We start from the raw sequence: 18875 nt of genomic DNA on the forward strand, positions 1-18875 counted from the left end.
CCATCGCCTTCTGCTGCCTTGTTGTTCCTCAAGAAGTCAAGACCCAAGATCGGTTTATATGGCAGCTATATCAGGTTATGAACCGATTTGAACCACACTTAGCAAAGTTGTTTGATATCACCACAAAACACGTCGTTCATTCCAATAGGATAAGAATTGCGCCCTCTAGAGGCCCAAGAAATCAAGAACCAAGATCGGTTTATATGGCAGCTATATCAAAACATGGACCGCTATGGCCCATTTACAATCCCAACCGACCTACACTAATAAGAAGTATTTGTGCAAAAATTCAAGCGGCTAGCTCTACTCCTTCGAAAGTTAGCGTGCTTTCGACAGACAGACGGACGGACATGGCTAGATCGACATAAAATGTCACAATAATCAAGAATATATATACTTTATGGGGTCTCAGATTAATATTTCGAGTAGTATACCATCCTATGGTGAAGGGTATAACAATCGAGGAATAAGCAATAGAATATCTGCTGTGTAAATAAAGGGTGATTTTTTAGCTCTTATTTATTTGAATACAATGGTTTAATCAGCTCACGCACGTTTCTTATTTTGAATAACTGTCAAGCATCTTCAGTTTGGTCTATTATTAAACCATGAATCGTCTTACAAACGATCAGCGCTTGCAAATCATTGAATTTTATTATCAAAATGCGTGCTATGTTAAGTAAGTTCATCGCGCGCTTCTTCTTCTTCTTCAGCGACTAAGCTCATTTTTGTCTCAATGGGTACGTAGATAAGCAAAATCGTCGATTTTGGAGTGAAGATCAGCCAGAAGCATTACAAGAGCTACCATCCAGAATAAGTCACAGTTTGGTGCGGATTATGGGCTGGTGGCATCATTGAACCGTACTTCTTCAAATTGATGCGATGCGAATCATAACGTAACTGTGAATGGTGAGCGCTACGTGAGACGATATCCAACTTTTTTCGCCCAAAATGCAAAAGCTTGACTTGCATGACATTTTTTTTTTTTTTTTTTTTTTTTTTTTTTTTTTTATTTTTATATTATTTTTATTTATTTACACCCGCACAATAACAATACAAAATTCTTATAATTAAAGTATGGGTAATTTCTCCAACAAATATTATATAAAAATTTAAACTGGTTATAAGAATACCTTATTGACTATGTGACAATAACTAAAAGTTGTCTGTCACACCAGTTAACAATTGCGTTTCGTCTGCTAAATATTTTATAGTAAAGAAATAATATGCATTTGCTTAATATTTATAAAATTAATATAATTTCAAAACATTTCATGAATTATACATTTTCTGTAATTTAATGCAGTACGAACATAATTATACAAATTTTCCCAGTTATTATTTCCTTCACCATTTAATAAGCTAATTAGCTCTCCTTCCTCTAATTGACTCTTTCCTAAATATCTAATCCTTAGTTCTCTCATAATTGGGCATTTTGCAATGAAATGTTGTATAGTTTCATTTTGCTCTGTGTTACATAAGGTACATTGCGGACTAACCGCTCGGTTAAAAGAGTTGGCATTTAATGGCAGTATATCGGCTCTGGTCCTCATTAAGATAGAGATTTTATCCAGCTTATAGAAATCTTTCATATAATTTATGCCTACAGTGTAATTTAGAAATCTGTAGTAACGGGTTTCGCTTGTTAGAGCACGATCAATTTTTTCCGAATAACTTTGTGACTTGAGTTCTTGCATCAACGCATGAGTTTTTAAATTCCATTCTTGAGCATTTCTCGTCAAATTATCAGTCGAGATATTTGCCTCGCTCATCCTGCTCATTAACGCCTCTGCCCAAAAAATTCTTCTATTCCATACCTTCAATGCTAGTTTATGTGGCAGTCTTTCGTTTCCATATTGATACAACGCCTTAGAAATATAATTCATATGCATTTGTAGCGTGTAGAAGTGATTGTCAACAGTATCGGTCTCCAACGACAGAATATAGTTCGGTATAAAATCAGGGATTTTAAGAGCCCTTTTAAGAAAATACCTTTGAAGCTTGTCCACCTCTTCAAACCAGGAGTAGCCCCATATCTGGGCAGCATACGCCTGAGTGGATCTGCATACACTCTTAAAAATTCTCCACTTTGATAAAAGGTTAACCTGTGGTCTGTTTATCAGTGATTTCCACGTTGAATTAATGCAAGTTTTGGATAACTTATTCCTTTTTTCAACATGTTTTGTAAATGACATCGTCGGTGTTAGTATGACTCCCAAGTAAGAATATTCATTTACAATTTCGATGTCTTGATTGCGGTATGACCATTTATTGTTTGCAGGTAATCGACCTCCGTTTCTAAACACCATTATTTTCGATTTCTCCAGATTTATCAAAAGATTCCATTGTATACAATACTCCTCGAGCTTAAGTATCATATTTTGCAAAACAACTCTCTCTTCCGCTAGTATTACTATATCGTCTGCATATAATAACACTCTAATATTGAGGTCCTCCAACATTAGACCCCCTTCCAGCCAGTCATGGAGATCATTCAAATAAAGAGTGAAAAGTTGAGGTGATAAAAGACATCCTTGCCTCACTCCTGAATACGTAATGAAGTATTCTGATAGATCGTTTCCAGTCCACACAACAGATTTTGTATTCTGGTATAAAATTTGTATCATATTCACCATTTTGGTGGACATTCCTGCAGTATGCAATTTATATATCAAAAGGTTTCTTGATACCCTATCAAAAGCCGCGGAAAAATCAACAAAAAAGGCATACACCTTTTTCTTCTCTGCCAATTTCAGCTGGACTATAGACGACAGATTGAATATATTGTCCACTGTTGAATAGCCTGCTCTGAATCCAGCTTGATACTCGTTCAGTACATTGTTTTTTATAGACCATTTCGAAATTCTTGCATTTAAGACTCCCATCAGTACCTTTGCCATAGTGTTCATAAACGATATTCCCCTGTAGTTGCCTGGTGTCTCAGTATTTCCCTTCTTGTGTATTGGGAATATGACCGTTTCGTTTAGAATATCATCTACTTGCCCAGTGTTAAACACTTTATTATATATTCTTGCCATTTCTTCTAAAAACTCGTTTGATGCATTCTTGTAGAATTCGTACGGCACTCTATCTATACCTGGGGCTTTGTTATATTTCGTGTTTTTTAAGATGCTGCGTATTTCCGCTACATCAATATCTCGGTCCAAATCTTGATCGGTCTGATGAAATATAGCGTACTGAATATCATTTGCAGTAAGTGGTTGGTTTAAAAGAGCGCTAAAATATGTTTTGAAATCGTCTGATGATATGCTTGTACTTATTTTAAAGTTTTGACCTCTTATTTGTCTAGCAATCTTCCACCATTCCTTGGGATCAGATGCTCGGCTTAGTTTTTGTTCCAGATCTTTGATAAATTCAATTTTACTCCGATTGCAGATGTCTTTATATGATTTTACAGCATTCAAATATATTCTCCTATCCTCCAGTGTATCTGTTCTTCTAAAGTTTTTGAGACATTCAAAGGATCTACTTCTTGCCTTCTCACACTCATAATTAAACCACTTGCTTTTGTATTTTAAAATGTACTGTTTTTTTGGAGCTGGGACTGAATTTTTTACTATATTTACAAGATCGGTTAAATTGTTTATACTTCTTCCAGCATCCAACAAACATCTATTCAAATTTCCTTGATATCGGTCTTTTTCGTGGTCCTTCCATTTCAACTTTGGCAAAAGGCTCAATGGTTTTATTGTTTTTTGGTTTTGTTTAACATTCATTTCAATATACAGTGGTAAGTGATCAGACCATATTTTTTCCTCAATGCCGAATTTGTGTATGTTCTTAAGTATATCCAGTGATACCGAAGCAATGTCATTAACAGAAGATCCAATTGTACTGATATAAGTAAAATTTCCATCCTCATCCCCAAGTGTTCTTCCATTCAGTACAATGAGTCCATTATCGTCACAAAATTCTAGAAATCTTTTGCCTTTTGAATTCAAAATTGGATCCTTAGATCTCCTTGTCTCCAAACCCGCCGAAAATTCTGTCGCCAAAGCGTCTTGAAGCTGTTGTTGCTGCATACCAATTCTAGCATTTGTGTCCCCTGCTATAATTATACTTGTCTCTTCGATTCCTAGAAAAGTATCTTTCAATAATCCAAACTCAGTATTCCAGTTCTCTCCTCTAATATATATTGGTATATATGTAAACTTCATGTGCAGTGATTCAATTTTCACTACGATGAAACCATTTTCCGTCATGTATTCATGTTTGACTCCTCTCTTTAATAAATTTTTCTTTATACCACAAAGAATTCCACCACTTGCTCTACCATAATGATTTACCCGTTTTGCTGCCTGCCAGAATAGATCGAAATCATTAAAATATTTTGACCATCTTTCTGTCTGATTTTCCATGATATGTGTTTCAAGTAAAGCAAACATTTCAAAACTCCCAATATATGAGAAAAATTCGGGATATAAACATTTATTATTGAGACCGTTTATATTGTATGAAAGGATTCTAAATATGCCAGATATAAGATCATTTTCCTCTTCTACTACACCCCTCATTAAATTATTAGATTTTACTGTTTTTTCTAGTTTTTTGACTCCCAATTCTTTTTTAATATATTATATTTAATGTTTAAATTAAAATTGCATGACATGTGGTTTCAACAAGGCGGTGCCACATGACACACGCCACACATGACGCGTAACAATGGACTTATTGAGAGGCGAGTTCGGTGAACATTTTGGAGACCGGTCAATTGGCCGCCTAGATCGTGCGATTTAACGCCTTTGGACTATTTTTTGTGGGGCTGTGTTTAAGCTCATGTCTATACAGACAAGCCCGCTTCAATTGACGCATTGGAAGGCAACATTGAAGCATTTATTCGTGAGATACCGGCGAAAGAGTATTGGACTAAGCGGATGGGCCGTTTGAGGCGCGGTCACGGTCAACATTTGCATGAAATAATCTTCAAGAATTAAATTGTATGGACAGTACTATCGATTCAAATAAAGATTTCAGGTATTTTTCAGAATTTTATGTGCTTTTTTAACTTTCCTATAGCTTTTAAAAAATCACCCTATATGATGTAATGACAAAAAGATGTTATTATTTCTTTGAGGACTGGCTATTGAGCTTTTTAAAGCGATCTACCTGGTTTAACGGCAGGAATAGAAGAAATTTAATATAAAAAGTTTAGTAAGTATGTTTTTTCTGTAAGTCTGTCTAGGTGTAGAATTATTTTGGATTTGAGTAGTACCATTAACGACAGTTTAAGCCATATTATAAATCAAAAAATGCAAATTTTGCCCATGAACATTCCACTAAGGGACAGGGGCAAACTTCTCACATATTAATGAGTGCTGTACGATTCAAGTTTAAGCTCAATGATAAGCCGCCTCCTTTTCATAGCCGAGTCCGAACGTTGTGCCGCAGTGCGACACCTCTTTGGAGAGAAGCTTTACTTGGCATAGTACCTCACAAATGTTGCCAGCATTAGGAGGGGAAAACCACCGCTGAAAATTTTTTCTGATGGTCTCGCCAGGATTCGAACCCAGGCGTTCAGCGTCATAGGCGGACATGCTAACCTCTGCGCTACGGTGGCCTCCTATTATAAATCATTGATTAAAATTCTGTCACTCTAAAAATCACCTTATTCTACATTATATTCACCAACGTATGCTGACATACAGCATGTGCATTAGTTGGAATTATGTTTTATGATTTCGATTTTTGGGACTACGTGAGAATTTAAACGCGCACTCAGTACATCCATGTATCTATCGCAGCAACAGAAAAAAATTGTTCCAAAATAAATAAGTCTCTTATTCAATTACATTGAACGTACAGACAGACAACTGATGGGAGTTTCATTCAAAAAAAACCAATTGCGTTGTAAAATGTAAACACTTTGGAACTCAAATAAACATATTACAGACGAAGAGTACAGCTGTGAGCAATTTAAATAGCAAAATAGAATGTCAGCGAAATTTTTCATTGCATAGAAAAAAATTCTTTGACGTTTGAGCTCGTCTCGAAGAGAAATGAAAATTATAAGATAAAATTAACTTCGCCTTAAAAGGCAAAAAACTTAAAAAAAATAAAAAATATAATTTCAATCAAATTTTCTATAAAATTTTAATTAAACTTTTCTCCCAAGACAAAATTTATATGCAATTTTCTCCAAAGACAAATTTCTTTGGAATTTGAAGGAGACAAAATAAAAAAAAAATTAAATAAAATCTTCCCTTATATTTTTAACCAAATTTTCTCTAAGAAAATATTTTAATACAATTTTTCCTTAAGACATTTAAGAAATTTAAATGGTATTTTCTCTAAAGACAAAAATTAAGTGAAATTTTCTCTAAAGACAATATTTCAATGAAATTTTCTTTAAAGACAAATTTCTATAAAATTTGAAGAAGGCAAAATAAAACAAGTAAAAGTTTGGCCGAGCCGAATATTGGAAACCCACCTCCATGGATTCTGCTAAAAATTTATGCAGAATAAATTTTTCATTTTTCAAATTTTTTGCCTGTTAGGGCGAGATCATTAAATTTTACAATTCTTGTTTGTTTCTCTTTCGAAATTTAGTTAAAGGGCATAATTTTTGTCTACGTACCAAAATTCTGTCAGACCAGCAAAAATTAAAGCTTCTGGGAACCGACCAAGGATGATCGAGATACCGGTTTACATGGGAGCTATATCAAGTAATAGACTGCTTTTGGCCATATTTGGCACAGTTGTTGGAAGTCGTAACAGAACATCGCATGCACAATTTCAGCTTAATCGGACAAAAATTGCGGCTTGTAAGGCAAATCAGGAGATCGCGTTATATTGAAGCTATATCAGGTTAAGGACCGATTTGGAACGTACTTGAAACAGTTGTTGGAAGTTATAACAAATCTTTAAATGAAAAATTTCAGCCAAATCGGTTAAAAATTGCGGCTTGTAAGGACTCAAGAAGTCAAATCCGGCGATCGGTTTATATGGGAGCTATATGAGGTCATAGACTGATTTGGACCGTACTTGGCACAGTTGTTGGAACTCATAATTGAGCAAAAATTGAGTCAAATCGGATAAAAATTGCGGCTTCCAGTGGCTCTAGAATCAAATCGGGCGATCGTTTTATATGGGAACTATACCAGGTCATAGACCGATGTAGTTCGTACTTGGCACAATTGTTGAAAATCATAACAAAACACTACATGCATTCAGCCAAATCGGACAAAAATTGTGGCTTCCAGAGGCTTAAGAAGTCAAATCGGGAGATCGGTTTATATGGGAGCTATATCTTAGTTTGAACCGATATGGCCTATTTGCAATCCCCAACGAACTACATCAATATTAAGTATCTGTGCAAAAATTCAAGCGGCTAGCTTTACGCGTTCCACCTCTATCGTGATTTCAACAGACGGGCGGGCGAACATGGCTAGATCGACTCAAAACATCGAGACGATCAAGAATATATATACTTTATGGGGTCTTGGACGAATATTTCGAGGTGTTACAAATGGAATGACTAGATTAGTGGTAGTGGTTATAAAATTTTCCTCAAAGACAAATTGTTAACAAGTAAAATCGTGCTAAGTTCGGCCGCACCAAATCTTATATACCCTCCATGGATCGCATTTGTCGAGTTTTTTTCCCGGTATCTCTTATTAGGCAAACAAAGGATAAAAGAAAAGAATTGCTATGCCATTGGAGCTATATCAAGCTATGGTCTGATTCGAACCATAATAGAATTGAATGTTAGAGATCATAGTAGAAGTTATTGTGTAAAATTTCAGCCAATTCGAAAAAGAATTGCGAATAAGAAGTCAAATAGGGAGATCCGTTTACATGGGAGCTGTATCAGGCTATTGACCGATTCAGACCATGTTTGACACAAAATTTCAGCCAAATTCGATAATAATTGCGCCTTCTAGAGGCTCAAGAAGTCAAGATCCGGGATCGGATTATATGGCAGCTATATCAGGTTTGGACCGATTTGAACCATATTTGCCACAATTGTTGGAAGTCATAACAAAACGCGGTAAGCAAAATTTCAGCTAAATCGGATAAGAATTGCGCCCTCTAGAGGCTCAAGAAGTTAAGACCCAAGATAGGTTTATGTGGCAGCTATATCAGGTTATGGACCGATTTCAACCATATTTGCCACAATTGTTAGAAGTCATAACGAAATACGTCATGCTAGATTTCAGTCAAGTCGGATAGGAATTGCGCCCTCTAGAGGCTCAAGAAGTCAAGACCCCAGATCGGTTTTTATGACAGCTATATTAGGTTATGGACCGATTTCAACCATAATTAGCACAGTTCTTGGAAGTCATAACGAAACAGGTCATGCTAGATTTCAGCCAAATCGGATAGGAATTGCGCCCTCTAGAGGCTCACGAAGTCAAGACCCCAGATCGGTTTATATGACAGCTATATCAGGTTATGGACCGATTTCAACCATACTTAGCACAGTTGTTAGAAGTCATAACGAAACACGTCATGCTAGTTTTCAGCCAAGTCGGATAGGAATTGCGCCCTCTAGAGGCTCAAGAAGTCAAGACCCCAGATCGGTTTATATGACAGCTATATCAGGTTATAGACCGATTTTAACCATACTTAGCACAGTTGTTGGAAGTCATAACGAAACACGTCATGCTAGATTTCAGCCAAGTCGGATAGGAATTGCGCCCTCTAGCGGCTCAAGAAGTCAAGATGCAAGAATGGTTTATATGACAGCTACATCAAAACATGGACCGGTATGGCCCATTTACAACCCCAACCGACCTACGCTAATAAGAAGTATTTGTGCAAAATTTCAAACGGCTAGCTTTACTCCTTCGAAAGTTAGCGTGCTTTCAACAGACAGACGGACGGACGAATAGACGGACGGACATTGCTAGATCGAGTTAAAATGTCATGACTATCAAGAATATATATATGCTTTATTGGGTCTTAGACGAATATTTCGAGGAGTTACGGAGCGACGATATTAGTATACCCCTATCCAATGAAAAAATGTTTTCTTCAACAAAATTTTAGTGCAATTTTCTCTCAAGCCAAAACTCTAATAAAGTTTTCTCTAACGACTTTATTTTAAATATATTTAGTTTTAACCCTAATAAAATTTGTAAACAAATTTAGTGCTATACAATTTTGTCTTAGCTATATAGTTTTTCGGCACTAGTGCTGACAGTCACGTATCACTCATTCATATCATTCAAATGTGCAGTACCAAATAAATAAAGCAAAATTGTCAAATACACCAACAACTTCTATGTAATTATTGATTATGACAGACACACATTAATCTTAAAGGAATATCTTCATTTTCATTAGTACAACAAAGCATTGCTTTGAGGGTGAAGCATGAAACGATGATAGCACCAAACATTTTTATTTCATCACACAAAATGTCATTACCAATAGAATCCCGCAAAAAAGGCTAAAAAAAGGCTAAAAGATGGAGCGATTTTAGGATCTTATTTCTGCTTCTGGCTTTAAAACAAATGGCAGTAGCATGCGCGGCAGAATAGCCTATCACATTCATCTGTCGACGCACTTGTATTGTTTTATATTGTTGTTGTTGTTGTTGTAGCAGTTTATTGTGTACTATCTTTCATCTGCTTGATTCTGTTGAGTGTCAAGACCCAGGAACTCCGCGACTAAGATGGGGTGCGTCCACAGGGATCTGGGTCTGAGTCGAGTGGGTCTGGCCGGGCAGTTAAACAGGTGACGTGTATCGTGCGGTCCCTGGTTACAATCGGGACATACATCTTGCACGTCGGCATCAATCCTAGCTCTGTGGGAATTGAGGCGGCTGCATCTGCCGGAACGTAGTTGAGCCAGAACCACTCTGGTTTGCCGGGGGAGGTCGATTTCTTCGGGTGCAATGGGTGGCGGTCGTTCTCCAAGGACTATATTCACCCGGTAGCCAATTAACGCGTCTGCTACCGTGTCTGCATGAATGTTGTTCAGACCCGCTTGATATGCCGCTTGATCTAGAGGTTCTCTCTTGTAGCGCTGGACCTCACGCTCTAGATCGTGTAGATCAACCTTAAGGCTTCTGGGCGGTGGGTATCTATCCACAAGATGATGATTTGGATGATTTCTGCGATAACAACCCAGAAGGTATTGCTTGGACAGCATGTAGTTATGTCTTCGCACTGGTAGGATCTTTGTCTCCTGATGGAGGTGGTCCACATGAGAACTAAGGAGACAGCCCGTCGCAGTTCGGAGGGCGGCATTCTGACAGATCTGAATATTATTCCACTGCGTGTCACAAAGTTGACGTGACCACACTGGCGCTGCATAACTTACCACAGACCGGCCAATTGCTTTGTACGTGGTCAACAAGGTTTCTTTGTCTGCACCCCAAGTGCTGCCAGCGAGTGACTTGAGGACCTTGTTTCTACTTTTGACTTTATTGCAGATTGCTGTGGCATGTGGGGAGAAAGTGTAGGAGCTGTCAAATGTGACGCCAAGTATTTTGGGACACTTGATGGTCGGAATCATTTCTCCATCGACCATCACAGTCAGCTCAGAATTCACCTCACGCGTATTTGTAGTGAACAGTGTGGCTGAAGATTTGGTGGCGGATATCTTCAGATTTCTTGCAGCGAAATATGAGGCAATCTCGTTGAGGTAGACGTTCAACCTATCGCAGATGTCATCAATGGGTGGGGGGCCTGATGCCATGATCGTACAGTCGTCCGCATATGATACGATCTCTATGCCGTCTGGAGGAGGTGGGATGGAGGATAGGTAGAGGTTAAACAGAACCGGAGATATCACCCCACCTTGGGGAACTCCCTGTTTCACTCTACGGTGTTTTGACTTCTTATCCCTAAATTCCACAAATGACTGGCGGCCACACAGATAATTCGCGACCCAACGTTTCAGGCCTGGCTGGAGGGACGTGTTGGCGATGTCCTCAAATAATTTGGCATGGCTGACCGTGTCGAATGCCTTCGATAGGTCCAGTGCCACGAGGACCGTCCTATCACATGGCCTGGGTTGATTGAAGCCACGGCAAATGTGTGTGGTGATGGCATGCAAAGCTGTTGTTGTGCTGTGCAGTCTCCGAAATCCGTGTTGATGCTCGGCGAATGGAAATTCTCTGGTGAGAGAAGTGAGATCGGTCTGTACGACTCCCCCAAACTCGGGTCCTTACCAGGCTTCAGTAGCGGGATCACTCTGCCCATTTTCCAGACATCGGGAACTATAAGAGTGTTCAATGACAGGTTAAGGACTGTGGTAAGGTACTCAACTCCAGGTAAATCCAGATTCTTCAGCATCAATGTAGAGATTCCGTCGGGGCCCAACGCCTTGGAAGGTTTGGCGCCACGGATGACATTCGTAACTTCGCCCACAGTAAATTGTGATGGCTGTTCATCGGCTCGGAGACCACGAATACGGCGAATGGCTCTCCTCCTTGCCCTGTCTCTCTCGGGATGCACAATAAATTGACGGTTGAACAACCTGGCGCATCTCTTCGGATCAGTCACGGTTAACTCGCCAAAAGTGACTGAGGTCCTGTCGTCCCGTCTACCGGGGTTCGACAGAGATTTAACAGTGGCCCACAATTTGCCTGCACCGGTGCCTAAGTTACATTGCTCCAAGTGTTCCAGCCACAAGTTCCGCTTATGTTCGTTGACTACCCTGTTTATTTCCAGATTCAGCTCGCTGATTCTGGGGTTAGCGGGGTCCATAGCACGAATCCCATCACGCTCGTCTGCGAGTACCACTGCTTGCGCCGGGATATTGTGTCGCACTTGCGGTATTCGACCTGCTGGTATAAAGCGAGCGGCTGCTGCGTTGATGATGTCTCGGAATTTCCTCTCGGCCACAAGCACATCAGAGGGGGTGGCAGTTCATTGAAGCGGCGATTGGTATACTCTCTGAAGCCAGTCCAATTGGCCTTCTTGTAATTGATGACCGTCCGGCGCTCAGAGGTTATGAAGTCGGGTGGTCGGTCGATGGTGAGGATTATGGGGAGGTGGTCTGACCCCAAAGAGATGACGGCTTGCCAGGATACGTCACTCAGGAGATCAGGGGATGCGATTGAGATGTCTGGCGAGCTGCTGCACCTCCTCGTAATCCTAGTGGAGCATCCTCATTCACCGTGCAAAACGTGGAGCTATCTATCTGCTCTGCCAAAGCTATGCCACGCTGGTCGTTACCTAGGGGAGAATGCCATGACGAGTGATGTGCATTAAAATCCCCCAGAACCAGACGACTATGGCCAGATAGCAACCCACTTATGTCGGGGCTGTAGGCCTGGCCATTAATCGGGACACAGCTACCAACCGGCGGTATATACACGTTGTATATCTCTATCTCGGCAGTACCAGACCTGACTGCTACCCCCATACATTCCATGTATGGGTCACTAGCGTCAAGCGCAGGCGAGATAGGTCTATACTGCACGGAATGGTGTATAACGAAGGCCAATCCCCCACCTCCATTCCTTGAGCGATCCTTACGTAGCACATTGTAGCCGTGACAACTGTGCAAGCTGCAGGTGTTAGTCAGCTTTGTCTCCTGGATCGCTGCGACCGATATGCTCTTCCGACTCATAAAATCTACAATCGCATCATAAAATCTTGCCTCGCAGTCCATTGCAGTTTAACTGCAAGAACGATACATTTCCCGAAACTGGCCTGGCAATACTAGGGCTAGGGTGCTGTCGTTGCATAAATTGCCGTACGGGAGAGGTCGGGGGGGTCACATAGTCCGACGACTAGGACACCGAAGGCGACGACGGCGACGCTTGTGACCCACTGCTGGCTATGTTCGCACAGCACCTAGCGACATAGCCAGTATGACTATACTCCCGTAGCGAGGTTAGGCCAGAGCAAGAACGGAAATGTACCCACTCCAAGCACCGGTTACACCTCACCGACACTGACCGATGATGAAGGCGGTTCTGGCAAACGGAACAGAACCAGGGTCCGGGGTTCTTTTCAATCCCGGCACGGACCAGAAGCATACGGAGAAGGCACTCCGGATGTGCCTCTCCCATGACGAAAAAAGACGAACACGTACACTGAGGCGGCAGCCCTTGCCGATGAAGATTCCATCGGGTCAATCCGGTGCGTACAACCGGCTGCCATGGGATTGATTGTTTTATATTGTTGTTGTTGTTGTTGTAGTAGCAGTGTGTGGTACACTGAAGCGGCAGCCCTTGCCGATGAAGGAATTCATCGGGTCAATCCGGTACATACAACCGGCTGCCATGGGATTGATTTATATTGTATTTACTATTCGCTCCACTATAGGATGGGGTATACTAATTTCGTCATTCCTTTTGTAGCACCTCGAAAAATTTGTCGAAGACCACAAAAGAATATATATTCTTGATCGTCATGACATTTTAAGTCGATCTAGCCATGTCTGTCCGTCAGTCTATCCGTTCGTCCTTCTGTCTGTCGAAAGCACGCAAACTTTCGAAGGAGTAAAGTTTGGCGCTTGAAATATACAAATACAAATACTTCTTATAAGTGTAGTTCAGTTGGGATTGTAAATGAGACATATCGGTCCATGTTTTGCTAAAGCTGCCATATAAACCGATCTTTGGTCTTGACTTCTTGAGCTTCTTATCCGATTTGGCTGAAATTTCGTGCATATCGTTTTGGTAAAACATCCAACAACTGTGCCAAGTATGGTTCAAATCAGTCCATAACCTGATATAGCTGCCATATAAATTGATCTTGGGTCTTGACTTCTTCAGCTTCCAGATGGCTCAATTTTTATCCGATTTGGCTGAAATTTTGCACATATCGTTTTGGTATGACATCCAACTGCGTCAAGTATGGTCAAATTGGTTCATAACCTGACATAGCTGCCATATAAACCGATCTCCCAATTTTACTTTCTGAGACTCTCGAAGGTGCAATTATTACTTGATTTACCTGAAATTTTGGAGGTGATATTTTTATATGACTCGTACTACATGAAAAGTATGGTCCATATCGGTCAATAAATTGATATAGCTAATATATTTTGAAAAAGTCATTCAAAGAACTTAACAAATGCGATCCATGGTGGAGGGTATATAAGATAAGGCCCGTAGAGTGAAACAGGGAGTACCCCAAGGCGCGGTCATATCTCCGACACTGTTTAACTTCTACCTATACTCCATTCTATCCCCCCAGACGGCATAGAGATCGTATCATATGCGGACAATTGTACGATCATGGCATCAGGCCCCCCACCCATTGAAGACATCTGCGATTGGTTAAACGTCTATTTCAACGAACTTGCCTCATATTTCGCTGCAATAGATCTGAAGATATCTGCCACCAAATCTTTAACCACATTGTTCACTACAAATACGCGTGAGGTGAATACTGAACTGACTGTAATGGTCGATGGAGAAATGATTCCGACCATCAAGTGTCCCAAAATACTTGGCGTCACATTTAACAGCTCTTACACATTCTCCCCACATGCCACAGCAATTTGCGATAGAGTCAAATGTAGAAACAAGGTCCTCAAGTCACTTGCTGCCAGCACTTGAGGTGCAGACAAAGAAACCTAGTTGACCACGTACAAAGCAATTGGCCGGTAAGGTAGTAACTGTAACTGTAGTAAAGTAACTGTGGTAAGTTATGCATCGCCAGTGTGTTCTCGTTAGCTTTGTAACACGCATTGGAATAATATTCAGATCTGTCAGAATGCCGCCCTCCGAACTGCGACGGGCTGTCTCCTCATGGAGATGGTCCATATGCGTTAATAATGTCACGTGATTTCTTTCCACCAACCACCTAAACATGGATTGGTGAATTCTCTAAGGCCATCCCAATTGGCTTTCTTTAATTGAACGCACGTCGCCCATAGATTAAGAGGTCAATGAAGAAAATTGGGGGATTGGTTGTGATCCCTATGAAATAACGGGGTGCCTGGTAGCGTCATTTACAAGACCAGGCGATGCAATGGAGATGTCTGGGAGGTTTCATTCACCATGCATGGAGCATTGGTCCTTTCAAGCCATGCTACTGTCTAAAGTGGCTAACTGGACAAACTCTCACCGAGTATGAGTATGCACCTTTTGCGAAATTTTGGGTTGCAGGCAACACATTTATGTCGGAATACAAGATCTGACAAATATCGATTTATAATTTTAGCCGAATTTTAATCATTTTTGGCAAATAAACTACAAATGTGCTGTAATTAATCGTTTTTATTTGCAAATAACTTTATTTCATTTCTATTAACACATACATTTTCATTCGTAGTTGCAAGCAAAAATTCAGGAATGCCTATTATGTCACCCAGTTACGCAAAGAAAATTTTATTTGAGCGAAATTTTCGGTAACATTACCGGTAACGAAAATTTCGACAGAGGTGCATACTGCGCTTAAGCTTCTCAAGATAATAAAGAACACCACACAGACTGAAGCTCAAATTTCCAACCTATGTGATGCTCATAGTTATACCGTGGCGGGTATAATATTGGTTGCTGTTGTTGTTGTAGCAGTGTGTTATACACTGAGGCGGCAGCACTTGCCGCTAAAGTACTCCATCGAGTCAATCTGGTACTTACAACCGGCTACCATGGCATTGGGAATAACTTAATCTTAAAGCTACCACCCTGATTGCATAGTCTTAAGATCTTCATACATGACGGAAGCTGTGCTTGATTATTTAAAAAAAAAGCAAGACTTCGATAGATATATCAGCACCGCGACCCCGAAGAATTTGGAGAAATTTCCATCGTTAGGCCATGGAGTTATAAGCACTCTCTCTAGGCTACCTAAAATTTGAACTTTTTATTCTATTTCTTCAATAGAATTTTAAATATAAACTTTACCCAGATCACCCTGGTGTTGCCAAACGCAAAAGTTCACGCAGCTTTCAGAGAGTGAGATTCTCATATAAAATGGATGCAAATTTGAACTTTAAAAATAGGCATCCAAAATTGACAAATTGGCAAGTGTATATCTGTATTTACCCTAACAGCCCCGGCGTTGCCATATGACAACAGGATATTTCTCGCATCAAAGAACACATACGAATAAAATCAAACAATTTTTGGAATCCTTAACGTTCAAATGACCATTCTTGTATAAATCATCCAAAAATATTCTGCAGTATATTTCCGGTGGATTCGGGTTCAACTTCATTAGAATTAAATATAATACAGCCTAAAAATATGCTTTTCTTTTTTAATGGTTTCCCCTAAAATACCTGTTATCTTCTTCTTCGTTCTAAAATATGCATTATGCACGCAATTTTGCCGTCCCTCTATTAACGTTTTAATTTTTTGTTTGTTTTAATTACCTCAAAGCCTTAAATCTCTACACAAGCATACATACCTGTGCGACTCCGAAGATAACACAACAATGCGTGTATTATGATCAAATAATGAATCAAGTTGCTGCGTTATATAAAAATGAGATAAATGCGAAACTTGGAATGTAGTTTCCAGACCATCCTCAGTTATAGTATAAGGTAAAGCAAAGACACCGGCATTTAATATCAGCATATCAATATGCCTAGAAAACACACACACACATCCAATTACATATATAAACAAACAAAACTAATTATAACTTACTTCACACTGCGTTTTAATTCCTCAACAAAATTGCAAACAGATTTAAATGAACTCAAGTCCAATTGCATCCATCGTAGACGGCTACGACAGACTGCTCTGTCCTTAGCAATACGTTCGATGGCATCTTCCGTTGAAGACCGACTGCGACAGGCCATAATTACATCGCAACCGTGAAATGCCAAGGAGCGTGTTGTCTCATAGCCTATGCCACTGTTAGCTCCTGTTATAACAGCCAAGCGGCCATGCAAATCCTTGCCATGTAACACTTGCAAGGCATTTGTGCTGCCATCGAAACGCTGGCGTACTTGCGATATATTCATGGGCGGCTCCTCCAAAGCAAATGCCAAACGTGGATCAATATGAGTTGTTTGATTAGTCAAAGTGTTGAAAAACACGGTCTTTTGTGTTCCCTCCTCGAAACGTTTCTCCCAACCCAAAGGCAATTCTGTGGTCATACGCTTTGACCGACCGGTACGGGGATGTGTCATTTGAGCCACATTCGTTTGTTTGCTAGCAAAGTCGATAGGGTTAATTTATCATTATTTTTGCTTAAAACAGCTCATCTATTTACTTGATGTAGCAAACGTAACCATTTTCTGTGGCCTGTTCCTCCCATCCTGGCGGAAGTTCATCCTCGCTATCGGAATCCGGCATAAAACCTAATGAATTAAAGGTTGTTTATCGGATGTATGTATGAAGTAGCATTAGACTTACTCATTCTTGGATTTAGTTTGGCTTATCTTTAGAATAATATCAAGAATAAAATCAAATTATTGCACTTGTTTAGATGTCCGGTCAGTTCTTAATTCTCAACGTCCCGCGTGTACAAAGCTACTAATAAGCAAAATTACAGCTACTTAAGTAAGTAGAATTGAGATTTGGGTTGCAATTGGCCAAAAACGGCACCGATAAAATATTGGCCCACTCAAAGTACCCTTTTTTTAACTCGGGCTATAAAACCAACAACTCCGTTTGGCCCGAACTTTTGAGTTTGTTTTGGTTTTCACCTTCGCATTTGCAGAATTTAAAAGCTGCACTGCCAAGGCTATCAATTCCAGTGAATGCCCTATGAATCATGTTTATGTAATGGTTCGTTCACAAGAAAAATTTCAACAACGAATATTTTGTCGACAACATTCTAAAAGCATGGTGAAACAATTAAAGATGGTCTAATTTGTACAACAACCACAAATCATATGGTGCTAACTATTTGACAGTACTTGGCATTGAGGATGTCAACTTGTTCTCTTTTTACATTCATTCTTTGTTTACGTTTTCTCCTATATGATGACATTTTCAATCGTCAGATTTGACATCTTTAATGATGTTTATGGGGCCTATCCACTTTATGTTTTTACATGTGACCTAACCTTCTATTAGTGAATCCTGGGTGCTAACACGCAGAAAGAAATTTGTGTGTGTGTAAACGTGTGCGTCATGAGTAGAGAATATGCGAAAAAGAAGATAACAACAAAGAGAATGCAAACAAAAATCTGACATCTTAATACCGTCAAACCTGGCCGGCTATTAACAGCTGTTCGCGTGAGACCACCTTTTTAACTCCGCCTTGCCTACGTAGGTGATATGCTTTTAAAAGGTAAGCAAATTATTTTCATCTTTTAATTGCATGGCTATAAGAACCTTTCACCACTCATTTCTCAAAGGTAAGCCGGTGGAGGCGTCCCTCTAAAGGCCAAAACGCACTGAGCTACGTTGCTACTCTGCACACATATTCCACAAAAGAAACGCGGGAAAGCGAGCGTCATACTAAGCTGCTACATGTGAAGTATTGTTTGTTGTAATCAAATTCAAAAATTTTTTAACTTTTGCGGGTTGATTTTTTGATACTTCTTTGACTCTGGCACTATTAATGCCAAAACAGAATGAGCACGTTGAGTTTTGTTTTTGAGCATTGCGTTGGAAAATGCAACTCTGCAAACAAACCCCATAAAAACAGCAGGCAAAAGTTAAATAATTTTCAACTTCGGCGCCTTAAACTTTGAAGCCTAAAGCTGCCGAGGGTTAGAAGATGCAAGGAGCACTTCAAACCTTGGGGATGGCTATCAGGCTCTGCTGGGTCCCGTGCCTTTTAGGGTTGGAGGGAAACAAAGTGTCTGCCACGGAGCTACGGAATTAGTGAGCCCTTAATAGGGAGGAAGCCTTCTACAATGACCGCCAATATGCGGCGTGGGCTGATGCTGTGTTTTGCGGATTGGCAAAACCCCTGTGATCTGGTATTTTGCGGGACTGGACGTCGCTTAGGATAACGTCAGGTCCTTGACTTCGCGCTTAACTCAGGGATAGGCAGACTTTTGCAGGGTATTCGATGGCGAGGAGAAATTGAAGA

The 18875-nt window shown here is 40.0% G+C and overlaps 1 protein-coding gene across 1 annotated transcript in view; it reads right to left on the bottom strand.

Annotated features, from left to right (window-relative positions):
• Positions 1–17614, bottom strand: part of LOC106093183 (WW domain-containing oxidoreductase) — a 62380-nt gene extending 44766 nt beyond the window's left edge. Inside the window, exons 1-4 of the mRNA XM_059364294.1 lie at positions 17243–17614; positions 17100–17187; positions 16529–17038; positions 16287–16466 (exon numbers count right to left, since the gene is read on the bottom strand). Of these exons, the coding sequence (XP_059220277.1) occupies positions 16287–16466; positions 16529–17038; positions 17100–17187; positions 17243–17246 (782 nt within the window). The 5' untranslated portion in view covers positions 17247–17614. The remainder of the gene's footprint in view (positions 1–16286; positions 16467–16528; positions 17039–17099; positions 17188–17242) is intronic.
• Positions 17615–18875: the final 1261 nt, after the last annotated feature.

Source organism: Stomoxys calcitrans, chromosome 3 (assembly GCF_963082655.1).
Source record: "Stomoxys calcitrans chromosome 3, idStoCalc2.1, whole genome shotgun sequence".
Lineage (NCBI taxonomy): Eukaryota > Metazoa > Arthropoda > Insecta > Diptera > Muscidae > Stomoxys > Stomoxys calcitrans.